The sequence below is a fragment of the Pelophylax lessonae genome, assembly GCF_965119305.1.
Source record: "Pelophylax lessonae genome assembly, chromosome: 9".
NCBI lineage: Eukaryota > Metazoa > Chordata > Amphibia > Anura > Ranidae > Pelophylax > Pelophylax lessonae.
In genome coordinates, this window is record NC_138776.1 from 233,112,723 (window position 1) to 233,128,518 (window position 15,796).

Sequence of the window (15,796 nt, forward strand, 5' to 3'; positions counted from 1 at the left end):
CAGGAAGGTGCGGAGGTTTGTAGCTCGCGCCACGATCCTCTAGCGGACGCAGCAGAAACGCTGATCGCCCCGTGGGGGCAGTATCAGCTACGGCATGCCTTCCATCCTCTCAAGTTGCTGCGGGAACTTCTTCGCAGGATAGAGGTGGAGGGAATTCCAGTTATTCTGGAAATTCTGGATTGACCTCGTCAAGCCTGGTACGCCGACTTGGCGAGGCTAGTCGCGGACGCTCCTTGGAGACTTCCTCTCAGGGAGGATTTGCGGTCTCAGGGACCGATCTTCCATCTTGCTTTACAGTCGCTGGCTTAATGGCCTGGCCATTGAGACCCAGGTACTGAAGGACAAGGGAGTGTCAGCTTCAGTTATTCCTACCTCCAGTTAAAGCAAGGAAAGCGACTTCCAGCACATGGAAGTCTTATATTGCATGGTGTGAATCTATTGGATTTTCCCCACATACCTATTCGGTGACCTGAATTTTGGTCTGTCTGCAACAAGGGGTTGAGCAGAAACTATCCTTGAGCACGATCAAGGGTCAGGTTTTCGGCGTTAGCAATCTTCTTTCAAGAAACCTTTGGCTAATCATTCCTTGGTGCGGAATTTCATCCAGGGGGTGCGACATCTGGCTCCGCCAGTGCGCGCACCCTTACCGCCTGGTATCTTAATTTAGTGTGGTCGGTTCTTCAGAAACTTCTCTTTGAAGATATTAGGGAGATTCCCTTGCTTACATTCCCAGAAGGTGGCCTTCTTGGTGGCCATTACTTCTCTACGCAGGGTGTCAGAACTGGCCGCATTATCCTGTCGTTCCCCAGATCTGGTGGTTCATAGGGATAAGGTGGTTCTTCTTCCGAATCCATCCTTCCTTCCTAAAGTGGTTTTCGTAAGACGGACTCACTTTTTGTGATCACGGATAGCCCTTGAAGGGGGTTGCCTGTGTCTGCCGCGACCATATCTACATGGATCAGTCAGACGGTGGTACAGGCTTATTCTATTAAGGGTCGGAATCCTCCGTTCCCTGTTAGGGCGCACTTCACTCGAGCGCTCAGTACTTCCTGGGCCTTTCGCCATCAGGCGTCAGTGGTCCAGGTATGTAAAGCGGCCACCTGGTCGTCGGTACATACCTTTACAAAATTTTATAAAATTGATGTGATGGCATCGGCGGATGCCTCATTTGGCCGCAAGGTTTTGCAGGCCGCAATTTGAGGAGACCGGTGGTCTACCTCGAGGGTTTTTTTGTGTTTGAAAATTTTTTTGTTGAGTCTCATCATTAAGGATGAGCATTGTAAACTTCTAGTTGGCACCGGTTGGGCCTTCTAGATTTGGATTTGATTTCCATTTTCCCACCCCTCATTTGTGATACTGCTCTGGGACTTCCCGAAGGTGCTGTATCACCGAGGACTACGTCTGTCAATGAGCGATAGAGAAAAATGGATTTTTGTAAAATCTTACCGTAAAATCCTTTTCTCTTAGCTCATTGACAGACGTAGTACCCGCCCCTCTGTTTTTTTGAGTTGGGTTGGGTTAAATTCTCTAAAGACTGCTTTTATGACATAACTGATTTGCTGAGGCAGAGAGAGAGAGGATATACCCTCTGGGACTGCCCCTAGGGTGTGGCCAGAGCATTTTATTTCCTGTCTAGTCCTACTCCTGTGGAGGCAACATAACCCGAAGGTGCTGTATCACGAGGACTACGTCTGTCAATGAGCTAAGAGAAAAGGATTTTACGGTAAGATTTTACAAAAATCCATTTTTCTCTGATGTTCTTTAACGGACACAGCACCCTCCCCTCTTTGAAATTAGTTTTTTTTTTCTGACACTGCTTTTACAAAACTAAACACCTATAGCAGGAAGTGGGAGTATACCCCCAGGGACTGCCCCATAGGCGTCCTCAAGCTTTTTTTTCCCTGCCTATTGTCCTACTCCTGCTGTAGGGGGTAGTATAACCCTACGGTCATGAAGATAAGGAGCTGTGTCCATCCATTTACCACCAAAGAAATGGACTTTACGGTAAGTCAAAAATCCTATTTCTCCAGCTCATCCCACAGATGCTCAACTTGGATTGAGCTATGTAGAATTTGTGGAAAGGGGGATCAAACATACCTTTTTGTAGTTCCACCATAGCTTGCAAATGTCCTTTGGTGCCAAAATGTAGTCCAGGGCTTGACAAATTTTCTTGTAATTTTAGGAGCCAGTTTTTTTTGCACATGCCGTATTGCCGGCTTCTGTCTGACCAGCTGCAATACACACGGGCCGAATGGTGGTCAGGTGTTTTTTTTTTTGCCCGGAATTCGGCCCGTGTTTACTTGGCTTGGTGTGATGGGCAGTGGCTCACTAGGGAAAAACAGTGCAGCAAGGTGGAGGCGATAGGTGATCCAGTAACTCATGCCATCTTAAGCCCCTTTCATACGGGCACCTCCGCTAAGCAGAATCTGCTTGCTCAGCAGGGATTTCTCCACTAATCCCAGCTGAACAGGCGGATGACAGGTCCTGTCCACTCCACTCCGCTATGCAGAGCGAACACTCACACAGTCCCGCTCTCCTCTATGGGTTAATCAGATGGAAATGTACTGCCTGTCCATTTCCATCCGATGCCATCTGATTTGATCCCTGATTCTGTTCAGTAATAGCTCCAGGGTCAGTGGGCAGCCCTTTCTTGTTCCATTATTAAGCACAAAGGACTTATTTAGTTTACCTTGCCAAGTTTGACTAGAATAAATTGTCAGATCTATGTTAGGAAGGACAGCCATCATAAAGGCCACCGTTCCACTCAGTCAAATGCTTTTTCTGCATCTGTGGTTAGAAAAATCGTAGTGACCGCTGAATATATTCCCAATGGATAATATTTGAAGCTATCGTTTGTGTTGTCCATTTCTTCTCGCAAAGCCAATGGGATCCTGATGGGGAATAAAGAGGAGGAGCCTTGAGGCGAAAATTTTAGATTTGTCGAATTTATTTTTTACTAATTTGAGAAATGGATTGAAAGTTAGCACATTGTGTTGGGTCTTTGCAAGCTACAATTACTGATAATGAGAGGGTAAAGTATTATATGGAAATTGCTCCTCTTCCAGTATAGCGTTAAAACTAGGGATGCACCAATACTACTTTTGTAGCAATGGGGACTGATATGTGTTTTTTTACCCGTCTATACCAATACCGATTTCCGGCATTTAGGGAGATAAAGATGAGGAGGAACAGGGAGGGGGTTTCCATCTATCAGCGTGTTGTGTAATATTACCACCTGAAAGAGACCAAGTAATGAAGAAAAGCAGCATTCCCAACACTCAGCACTGCGGCCCCACATCTAGGAGGACCATGCTGTCATCCTACATTATCCTTTTCCTCCAGTCCCATCTCCTCCATCCCATGTTCCCCTCCTCCTGCAGTGCATACAACATGTTTGCTGTCCAGATTAAGTAACATAAAATACAGTGTATTGAGTGCAGAAGTCAGGATGAGAGTAGGGTGTGGGTATAGGGGGAGAGGGAGACAAAGCGGTGAGACAGAGCAAGAGGACAGTGAGAGGGGGGGAGGGGGGGGGCAAAGATCGAGGGGGAAAAAAGGCAAAATAAAGGGATAGGAGAGATTCTCTATGAAACTACAAATCCCAGCATGGCAGACTTCAATCCCTCAGCTCACACAACTTCAGGAGATGTCCACTAAAGGGGTCACTACAGCCTGTCAGCCTTTCCCCCCATATGTACAGTATATTGTCAAAATGATGGAGACGCCTGCCTTTACGCGCACATAGTTAGCGAGGTTGAAAAAAGACCTCAGTCCATCCAGTTCAACCTATGGTGTGTGTTTACGGTTAACCGTACATTGTATACCCCTGTATGTTGTGGTCTTTAAGGTGCCCATCTAATAGTTTTTTTAAATTATCGATGCTCCCTGCTGATACCACTGCTTGTGGAAGAGAATTCCACATCCTTACTGCTCTGATAGTAAAGAACCCCTTACGTATTTTAAGGTTATACTGCTTTTCTTCTAGTTTTAGTGAGTGGCCACGTGTCTTATTTTATTCCCTTTCTCTGAATAGTTTGTTCCTTATGCTATGGCCACCAGTACAGTATTTTGTACATTGATATCATATCCCCTCTCAAGCGTCTCTTCTCCAGAGAGAATAAGTTCAATGCTTGCAGTCTTTCCTCATGGCTGATGTCATCCATTCCCCTATTTATTTTTGTTGCTTTTCTCTGTACTCTCTCCAGTTCCAGCACATCCTTCCTGAGGACCGGTGCCCAGAACTGGACGGCATATTCAAGATGTGGCCGGACCAGAGTCTTTTAAAGTGGGAGAATAATCTCTTTATTTCTGGAGTGAATCCCTTTTTTTAAATGTAGCACTCTCCTAGGTTGGTGCTGGGTAAAAGCATTGTTTGCTCCATCTGCTTATTAGGGGAGCCTGATCAGTAGTTTTGCCTGTTACATGCATCCATGTGTGATTCACTTGGTCTGAGGGAGTGTCCCCACTGTATCCAATAGGGCAGTCTGTTGGACAGTGGAGGAAACCCAGCCAGGCACACACACAGGCTTTTGTGGCTGTCCCAGTAGGAGGGCACAACAATGGTGCATCCTGGGATAGGTCATAAAAGCCAGGGGCATATGTGACAGGGGGTCTTTGGGCGGGAAGCCAGGTCCCAGGAGGAGGGTGATGGTTGTCTCTCCTCCTGTCAGTGTGGGAAGTGGTCACAGGCAGTCGGCCTAGTGGACCAGGAGTGTGGAGCTGAGCCAGAAAGTCCGGTGGATGCTGACCAGTGGAGCTGAAGGCAGAGTGACCCAGGGAAAAACCCTGTCTGTGAGTATCGGGAAGCTTGCAAGGGGTCTGCCCAGGAAGGGGACCGCTCCAGAGGACAGTCAGTGGACAGGGGCGAGCACACACACAGCAAGTGAGAAAGGGGGTGCCAAGTTGAGAGCCAGAAGAGTAAATTTAATAGGAGCATATTCAGCTATCTTTACTTCTGTGGCAAAGGTGAAGCAGCAGCCTTGCCGCATATACTGCAGCTAGTTGTCCTCTATATTGTTCATAGTTCAAAGTTGGAGTATCCCATTCATCCCTTCTCCTATCCAAGTTCTAAAATAAAACACAAAAACCAAATCCCCTGGACTGTTCATTGCCTGAGCCAAGTCTTAAAGTGATAAGTTTTACAGACTACAGCTTGTTGTTGACTAGGACTTATATTACCCTGGTGTTTCCTATTTCTGTGATTTATATTGAAACAAATTGACCTATGGTCACTGTTTTCCTAAGTTGCCCCGTATTTCTATATCCATGATCAGGTCAGTATTGTTGGTAATCAGTAGGTCTAGTACCGCATTGTTTCTTGTCGGTACGTTCACCGTCTGACCTATGAAATTGTCCTGCAAAACATTTAGGAACTGCCAAGCCTTGGATAAATGCGTGGTTCCTTCTGCCCAGTCTATATCTGGATAATTAAAGCCCCCCCCATTATAATGACAATTCCGAAACCTTGCTGCCATTCCAAGCTGTGATAGGAGGTCCGCCTCCCCCCTCCTCCCTCTGGGTTGGGGGCCTATAGCATCCAATATTACTTGGAAGTTCTAGCCATAGGGATTCTTCCTCCTCCTTAGCTCTTTTTGCGATGACGTCTCTCCTATTTACCTGTACACTGTTCTTAAAATACAGACATACCCCTCCCCCTTTTTTACCTTCTTTATCTTCGATGTAAGGAATACCCTTGAATGGTCGCCAGCCAATCATCAGAGCTGTCAAACCAAGTCTCTGAAATCCCAACAAAATCGAAATCCTCCTCATACATTAGCAGCTCCAGTTCTCCCATCTTGTTGGCCAGGCTTCTAGCATTGGTATACATTTTGTCCGGTTGCATACTATATCCTCTTTCAATGTTTTTAGGCTGCTCTTGGGATTTTTTTTCCCCCGTACCCACCTTGGGTTTAGGAACCCTGAACACCCTACCGCTAATGTCCCCATTTGTGCCCACTGAACCTTGCTTCCCACTTGCAAATTCTATATCTGTACCCCCCCCCCTTTCACCTAGTTTAAAAGCCCCTCTTGTTTGCCATCTTCTCTCCCAGTATGGCTGCACCCTCCCCATTGTGGTGCAATCTGTCCCTACGAAAGAGTCGGTAGCCGACTGAGAGGTCATCCCAGTTCTCCAGGAACTTTAATGGCTTCCCAGTCTGCTTCCCAGTCTTAGTCCAATGTTCGCACAAAGTTGGGAGCATGAAATTGTCCAAAATGTCTTGGTATTCTGCCACCTTAAGAGTTCCCTTCACTGTAACTAAGGGGCCAAGCCCAGCCCCTGAAAAACAACCCCACACTGTAACCCCCCCCCCTCCGCCAAATGATTTGCTTTTAAACAAGATACCGTATTTATCGGCGTAGAACACGCACTTTTTCCTCCTAAAAATGGAGGGCAAAGCACCAGTGCGTGTTATACGCCGATATAGTAAAAAAAAAAAGGAAAAAGACGGGTAGCGCTGAGAGGAGGGGGGGGGGGGGGGCGAGCGGAGCAGATGGAAGGACGAGCGGCTGCTGTCATAGGAAGTCCCGCCTCCTATGATAGACAGCACAGTGGCCCAATGCCGGGACACGGGACGTGTGACGTCTATCATAGGCCCCGGGACGTCAGATGACAGCGGCGGCTCGTACTCTCTTCTCCTCGCTCGGCCCGCCCCCTCTGCCTCAGAGCTGCCCGGCTTTTCTAAAAAAGTAATGTAATGTAATGGCGCTGGCGAGGCTGCATTGGTGAACACTTGTGCTGGCGAGGCTGCATTGGGTTCTACATTAAATTGCTCCCCGGGCAAGACTCCCTCCCAGCACCCCCCCCCCCCAAAAAAAAAAAATAACATGACAACATAACAATAAATGCAGAGTGCCACAGCATTGCCCCCAATAAATGCAGAGTGCCACAGCATTGCCCCCAATAAATGCAGAGTGCCACAGCATTGCCCCCAATAAATGCAGAGTGCCACAGCATTGCCCCCAATAAATGCAGAGTGCCACAGCATTGCCCCCTTTCAATGTAGAGATGCCAGCGTCACGGGTGCCACCTTTCAATGCAGAGCACCAGCGTTCCCCCAGCGAGACTCATCAGTGCACTTACCTCACTTTTCTTCAGTTCAGTCCCAGGATTCCCCGCATCTCCTCAGTCCTCCCGCGGCACCTCCTCCTCGGCTAATGGCGTGGGGTTTGCCTTTCGGCCAATCAGGAAGCGGGAGGACCCGCTCCCTGATTGGCCAGGAGGAGGATCAGTGTGACAATAGCGAATTTTCATTCGCTATTGTCACACAATGGGCGGGCTCGGGGGGGAGCAATGTTCTGTGCCTCGGCTCGGCTGCCAGCCTGCCACAGTGAAATTATTCAAAGTTCCTCGGGCGCCCGGTACCATTTGATCCACGTACCGGTCCGCGGCCTGGGGGTTGGGGAAACACTGTCATGCCGCCCCCCACGTGTCATGAAAAAATGCTGCCCCGTTCGCCCATGCCTAAAACCGCCACTGGGGGACACTTGCGCTGGCGAGGCTGCATTGATGGACGCTACACTGGCGAGGCTGCATTTTGGACACTGCGCTGATGAGGCTGCATTCATGGGCACAGGTAAGACTGCATTTGATTAACCCTCCTCTTATGTTAGAATTCCGTTACTATCCATGGACAGAGAGACCGGAACAGAGAGCGGGACCGGGACGTGAAGGACCAGGACTGGAAGCCGCGGCCGTAGACGGCGGAGCGGCGGCTGCGGCGGTGAACGGACACCACACAGTATTGAGGAGGGAGGTTCACGGAAGCAGGGGAGGAGGAGCAGCGGCGACTGGTGAGTATCTCCCTGCAGCTGTGTGACGTGCTTTGGGGACCTGTGACTGACGGACTGACAGACCATCCTGTGACTGACTGACCATAGGGATCTGTGACTGACTGACCATAGGGATCTGTGACTGACTGACCTTGCTTTCGACCGTCAACGACTGACAAGACTGTTCTGCGACTGACAAGACTGTTCTGCGACTGACAAGACTGTTCTGCGACTGACAAGACTGTTCTGCGACTGACAAGACTGTTCTGCGACTGACAAGACTGTTCTGCGACTGACAAGACTGTTCTGCGACTGACAAGACTGTTCTGCGACTGACAAGACTGTTCTGCGACTGACAAGACTGTTCTGCGACTGACAAGACTGTTCTGCGACTGACAAGACTGTTCTGCGACTGACAAGACTGTTCTGCGACCGACAAGACTGTTCTGCGACCGACAAGACTGTTCTGCGACCGACAAGACCGTTCTGCGACCGACAAGACCGTTCTGCGACCGACAAGACCGTTCTGCGACCGACAAGACCGTTCTGCGACCGACAAGACCGTTCTGCGACCGACAAGACCGTTCTGCGACCGACAAGACCGTTCTGCGACCGACAAGACCGTTCTGCGACCGACAAGACCGTTCTGCGACCGACAAGACCGTTCTGCGACCGACCGACGGCGCTCTTGACTGATCGACCGTGAGTATTTTAGAGACTGGTGAGTATCTTAGCGACTAGTGAGCATTTTGCGACTGGTTAGCATCTTGCGAGGGTTAGCATCTTGCGACTGGTGAGTATATTTGCAACTGGTGTGTATCGGGTGAGTATCTTGCGACTGGTGAGATTCTTTGCGACTGGTGAGTATCTTTGCGACTGGTGAGTATCCTTGCGACTGGTGAGTATCCTTGCGACTGGTGAGTATCTTTGCGACTGGTGAGTATCTTTGCGACTGGTGAGTATCTTGTGTCTGTTGGATCTTTGCGACTGGTGAGTATCGTTGCGGTTAGTGAGTATCGTTGCGACTGGTGAGTATCGTTGCGACTGGTGAGTATCTTTGCGTCTGTTGGATCTTTGCGACTGGTGAGTATCTTTGCGTCTGTTGGATCTTTGCGACTGGTGAGTATCTTGCGTCTGTTGGATCTTTGCGACTGGTGAGTATCTTAGCGACTGGTTAGTATATTAGCGACTGGTGAGTACCCCAGGTTTAGTACCAGGGAAGTTAGAGGTAGGGTAGGTAAGGAAGAGCAGGTCGTTAACATTATCCCCATAGAGTAGTGGGTAATAATGTCCGACAGGATTGCGGATGCCACTCAGTGCACTTCTTGCTGCATGTATGCGTTCCTTGATGAACCATTCGAGGGCGAATACTGCTGTGCAAGATGTGAGCAACTTGTTGCTCTGGTAGACCAGATCCTGGACCTACAGAACACAGTGGCAACACTGCGTGGCATCAACAACCTGGAAAGGAGCTTGGACATTACCTATCAGGCGCTGGTAGGGGCCAGCATAGAGGAGGGAGGAACAGAGGAGACGCAAGAAGCAGAGGTACGCAGCTGGGTGACTGTTAGGAAGGGTAGAGGGAGGAGAGCCAGGGAGGCCAATCCTGAGTTGGTACACCCTAACAAATCTGTCGAGTTGCAGGTTGAGGGGGATATCAGCTCAGGGGTGGCAGAGCTGGAGCATGCACCCTCCCCCAGCTGCCAGGGGAGGGACGGCTCCAGGAAGAAGGGGGGCCGTAACTCAGGAAAGGTTAGAAAGGTTGTGGTAGTGGGGGACTCAATTATCAAGAGGACAGAGAGGGAAATCTGTAAAAAAGATCTCGTGAACCGAACAGTTTGCTGTTTACCGGGCGCCCGAGTTCGGCACATCGCAGATCTGGCAGACAGATTGTTGGGCGGGGCTGGGGATGACCCAGCGGTCATGGTGCATGTGGGCACTAATGACAAAGTTAAAGGTAGGTGGAGGATCCTTAAGAACGATTTCAGGGACTTAGGTAATAGATTGAGGAAAAGGACCTCCAAGGTGGTTTTCTCTGAAATACTGCCTGTACCTCGAGCCACACAGGAGAGGCAGAAGGAGATTAGGGAACTTAACAAGTGGCTGAGGAATTGGTGTAGGAAGGAGGGGTTTGGGTTCCTGGAGAACTGGGCTGACTTCTCAGTCGGCTACCGGCTCTTTAGTAAGGATGGGCTGCACCTTAATGGGGACGGTACAGCTCTTTTGGGGAGAAAGATGGCCACCAAGTTGGAGGGGCTTTTAAACTAGGAGACGGGGGGGAGGGCTCAGAAGTAGAGTCAGTCAGGAGGAAGCAGAGGACTGAAGGCAGCTGTAGTGTCAGCAGCGACAGTAGGTCCACAAGGTCAATTGGCAGGTCTGTGCGGGAGAACCTCAGACCAAACAGGAATAAACATAACCGCCAATTGCGCTTAACTTCCTTAAAACTAAGAGGTGTATATGCTAATGCCAGGAGCCTAGCTAATAAAATGGATGAGTTGGAAATGTTAGTACATGAGGAGGACATAGACCTTGTGGGAATAACAGAGACTTGGTTCGACCCCTCACATGACTGGCTGGCCAATATCCAAGGGTATTCGGTGTACCGGAAGGACAGGGTAGGAAAAAGAGGGGGAGGGGTATGTCTCTATGTCAAGAACAATATAAAGGTGACAGAAAGGAGTGACATTACGGATGGGATGAGCATGGATTTAGAATCTGTGTGGGTTGAACTCCATAGGGAAGGAGAAAAGGGGAAAGTAATTGTGGGGGTTTGCTATAGGCCACCTAACCAAGGGGAGGAGGTAGAGCTGGAATTTTTAGCACTAATGGGTAAAGTGGCAAAATTGGGATCAGTCATCGTATTGGGGGACTTCAATTACCCCGACATTGACTGGGAAGAGGGGACTGCACACTCACAGAAGGCCCGCCTATTCACGGAAACCTTACTGGATAATTACATGTCACAGTTGGTGGATTCCCCCACCAGAGAAAACGCAGTCCTGGATCTATTGCTCACTAATGACCCAGACATAATCTCGGAGGTAGGAGTCCAGGACAACCTGGGCTCTAGCGATCACAGGATGATCACATTTAGTGTAAATAACAACATAACAAGACAAGTGGGGAACATAAGAACCCTAAACTTCAGAAGGGCAAACTTTCCAAAATTGTACTCAATGATGGAAAAGGTAAACTGGGACCAAACCCTGGGATCCCTGACCACAGAGGAAAAATGGGAATGCTTTAGGAACATATTAGGCAAAGGCATCTTGCAGTGCATTCCTATGGGAAACAAATTTAGAAGAGACAAAGCCAAACCTGGCTGGCTAAACTGTAGCGTCATAAAACTTATTAGGGGGAAAAAATTGGCCTTCAAGAAGTATAAATCAGAGGGCACAGTATCGGCTTTCGAGCAATACAAGGAGGCAAATAAGAAAAGTAAACAAGAAATCAAGATGGCTAAAATCAACTTTGAGAGACAAATAGCGGAGGATAGTAAAAAAAACCCAAAGAAATTCTTTAAATATATCAACAGCAAAAAAACTAAGGCAGAGCATATTGCACACATAATTAACGATGATGGGAGGATGGTTACAGAGGACACTGAAAAAGCAACCGTGCTAAATGCTTTTTTCTCGTCAGTCTTTACACAGGAAAAGGAGGGGTACACTGACCATGACTGTATGGTTAGTAGTAATAAACAGGACTTGCCACCATGGCTAACAGAGGGGGAAATCAGGGAAAGGCTGGATAAACTTAACACAAACAAATCACCAGGACCGGATGGCATACATCCGAGAGTACTCAAGGAACTCAGTAAAGTTATATCGAGACCACTGTTCCTGATCTTTGCTGACAGTATTAGGACAGGAGATGTACCAGGGGATTGGAAGAAAGCTAACGTGATTCCAATATTCAAAAAGGGCCAGAGGCATATCCCGGGAAATTATAGGCCTGTCAGTTTGACATCAGTAGTATGTAAACTTCTGGAGGGGATGATAAGGGACTATATTGTAGAGTTTGCTAAGGACAACAACATCATCAGCAGTAATCAGCACGGGTTTACAAATGGGCGTTCTTGTCAAACCTATCTCCTTACATTCTACGAGGAGGTGAGCTGTGAGCTAGATAGGGGGAGACCAGTGGATGTGGTGTACTTGGATTTCGCTAAGGCGTTTGATACAGTTCCCCACAAGCGCTTAATTTATAAAATAAGGTCTGCAGGTATCGATAGCAGGGTTTGCTCTTGGATACGGAACTGGCTAAAAAGGCGGGTCCAAAGGGTAGTAATAAACAGCGCATACTCAGACTGGTCTGAGGTGGTAAGCGGGGTCCCCCAAGGCTCAGTCCTGGGACCAACCTTGTTCAATTTATTCATAAACAACATTGAGGTCGGGATCAGTAGTTCGATATCAGTTTTTGCAGATGACACAAAATTGGGCAGGACAATAACTTCACAACATGAAGCAGATATCCTACAGAATGACCTGGACAAAATAACAGAGTGGGCAACGACATGGCAAATGAGGTTTAACGTGGAGAAGTGTAAGGTTTTGCACTTGGGGACTAAAAACATAAAATCACAATACACGTTAGGAGGGGAGCCCTTGGGGGAATCAAAAATGGAGAAGGATCTGGGAGTATTGGTTGATGATAGATTAGGAAACAGCATGCAATGTCAAGCGGCAGCTTCCAAAGCCAACAGAATATTAGCATGCATAAAGAAAGGGATGCATTCCAGAGATAAGACTATAATCCTTCCACTTTATAAAACTCTGGTCCGACCGCATCTGGAGTATTCCGTCCAGTTCTGGTCGCCAGTCCTCAGGAGGGATGTGTTGGAGCTGGAGAGAGTCCAGAGAAGGGCAACTAAACTAATTAGGGGATTGGAGGACCTTGACTATGAAGAGCTTCTACAATCGCTCGATTTATTCTCCCTGGAGAAGAGACGTCTGAGGGGGGACATGATAGCAATTTATAAATATCTTAATGGGGATCCCAGCTTAGAAAAAAAGCTGTTCATTCGAAGGGATTGCATGAGGACTCGAGGGCATACAATGCGATTAGAGGAGAAGCGTTTTAACCTCAGGCAACGCGGGGGGTTCTTTACTGTTAGGGCAACAAGATTGTGGAATTCTCTACCACAAGAGGTGGTTTCTGCGGGTAGTATGGTGGCTTTCAAAAGACTCTTAGACTTACATCTCAAGGATCAGAACATTCAGGGGTATGGGAGATGATTACAGCCACACATGCCTACACAGGTTGAACTGGATGGACTATTGTCTTTATTCAACCTCACCTACTATGTAACTATGTAACTATGTTAGGGTCAGTTTTGACCCTTGTTTTAAATCAGCCATAAAATACCCTCTGAATAATTATTTATCATCAAATTTGTTTCTTACCTCTTGGTTACCTTGTTAGGCTTCTTTATCCTTGAAAAGATTGGTTTTAATATTTTTGGTGTGACCCCTAGACCTTTCTTTTGATAGCATACCTCTCATTGTCAAATTTAAAAAATGGTAAAATAAAGTCAGCAACTCTGAAATGTATTGGTCCTATGTTTCTTCACTTTATTTAGAGAAGCAGACAAGCAGGAAAAGAGATTGGCCCCTCCCTAACTACAGCTCACAGGGTTGAGAGGTGATTGGCTGTCAGTGTTACTAAGCAGAGAGAGTGTTTATGATTTCAGTTTTGGAACTTATTAGTGTCCTAAAATCCTATATTATAACTGGGTCAGAATTGACCCTAACACCATGAACGTCTTAATTTTCACCACAGTATTTTATAACTTAGTGAAAAGGATTATTTTTCTATTACATTGTTTAAATAGAGGTTCCTGACAAAGTAAAAAAATCTTGATGCAATAAACAAATTTATGTGATACTTATAGACATTCAAAACCTGAAAACGGGTCAGTTTTGACCCTAACACAAGAGGAGGGTTAAAAAAAATAGTTCGGAGTTCAATGCTGTTTATTTAAAATTTTAAGCTTTTTTCCTAAAATTTCCCTCCTAAATGTGAGGTGAGTGTTATACGCCGATAAATATGGTATGTTCCACCTGCATACGCCCTCAGAAGGGATGTGTTGGAGCTGGAGAGAGTCCAGAGAAGGGCAACTAAACTAATTAGGGGATTGGAGGACCTTGATTATGAGGAGCGTCTGCAATCGCTTGATTTATTCTCCCTGGAGAAGAGACGCCTGAGGGGGGACATGATAGCAATTTTTAAATATCTAAATGGGGATCTAGGCTTAGAAAAAAAGCTGTTCAGTCGAAGGGATTGCATGAGAACTCGGGGGCATACAATGCGATTAGAGGAGAAGCGTTTTAACCTCAGGCAACGTGGGGGGTTCTTTACTGTTAGGGCTACAAGATTGTGGAATTCTCTACCACATGAGGTGGTTTCTGCGGGTAGTATGGTGGCTTTCAAAAGACTCTTAGACGTACATCTCAAGGATCAGAACATTCAGGGGTATGCAAGATGATTACAGCCACACACATCTACACAGGTTGAACTGGATGGACTTTTGTCTTTATTCAACCTCACCAACTATGTAACTATGTAATTAGGAGGTTCTAACCATTGGCAACTAATCTGGAATAACTGGTTCTAGTATCATAGATTTAAAGTGGTGATAATAGTAGTTATGTACTTCCTTTTTTTTTTATGTGACAAAGCTACATTTTAATTGAGATTAGTTAGAAGAAAAAATACACCATGTAACTTTTATATGCCTTTTTTTAAATATTATCTCCTTTATCAGAAGGCACAGTTCGAATGAAGATCTAATGTTTTCCTGTTCAAATATGTTGAAAAAGAGTTATTTTATTTAAAATCACGTCATCCTGTTTGTATTTTGTCCTGCAAAACTGGTTTCTATCCTTTAGTGCAAGGATCCTCAAACTATGGCCCTCCAGTTGTTCAGGAACTACAATTCCCATCATGCCTAGTCATGTCTGTGAATGTCAGAGTTTTACAATGCCTCATGGGATGTGCAGTTCCACTACAGCTGGAGGGCCGTAGTTTGAGGAACCATGCTTTAGTGAGTCAGCATGACAGAATGATTGAATTGCCATGTCAGAAAAGTTAACTTGCACCTTGTAGGAGTCATACCACTCACCCCTCCACTGCTAAATCAGAATACTTACTCGCTGAAAACTGCATGATCTTCATTTTTTAAATGATTAATGCTGCAAGTATACACAAATTCTTGACCCATTTCTCATTATTTCCCTCCCCGCTTTCAACAAAAACATCATTTTAGTTCTTTGTTCTCTGTTCTCTGTTCTCTGCTGACGCATGTCCAAAAAACATATATTCATTTTTTTTTTTCTCTTCCTAGAACTTGGAAAATGATGAAGAAACAGAACATGTTAAAGTTAAAAACGTAGAAAGGTAAGGCATAGGTGAAAATGGATCCCAGTCAAAAAAAATAGGATCACAATTTGATAACTTCTTTTTTTCCCTCTGTACTGTGTACCTTCCCAAGAAATGTGCATCATCAGATTGCAGAAGTTCTCTCTCTGTTGTTTTGGGATGGCCTAAAATGCCTTCCCCTCTCAAGTTCCCAGTGCCTGAAAATACTAGAATTGTTTGAGAACGCAGAAACCGGTTTGTGATTCAAATAGCAGAGGCACCTATTGGGATGTGTTGTGTGTCTAGATATGGCTCAGAGCGGTATTTGACGAACATGAAGTTACTGTATTAAACGAAAGATGCATTTTGTGACTTAAACATGCTACTTCCTCAATTTAAAGGTGATACGCAGATGTTCTATACATCCTGGTTCTTTGCTTCACCAGAGTGTGTCTGTGTGGACACACTCCAGTGAATCAAAGAATTGGGGAGTACAGAACATCTGCGTATCACCTTTAAGCACTTTACCACCGGAGGATTTTGCTGTCTTACGTCTGGGCCACTTTTTGCGATTCGGCACTGTGCGAATTTAACTGACAATTGCGCGGTCATGCGACGCTGTACCCAAACAAAATTTACGTCCTTTTTTTTCCCACAAACAGAGCTT

The 15,796-nt window shown here is 46.5% G+C and overlaps 1 protein-coding gene across 2 annotated transcripts in view; it reads left to right on the top strand.

The window, feature by feature from the left end:
• Positions 1–15,796, top strand: part of TMEM134 (transmembrane protein 134) — a 105,138-nt gene that overhangs the window by 50,714 nt on the left and 38,628 nt on the right. The window contains exon 3 of one of the 2 annotated variants that reach the window (XM_082268225.1): positions 15,116–15,168. The exons of the other annotated variant lie outside the window; for it this stretch is intronic. Within the exon in view, the coding sequence (XP_082124351.1) occupies positions 15,116–15,168 (53 nt within the window). The remainder of the gene's footprint in view (positions 1–15,115; positions 15,169–15,796) is intronic. 2 annotated transcript variants of the gene reach the window in all.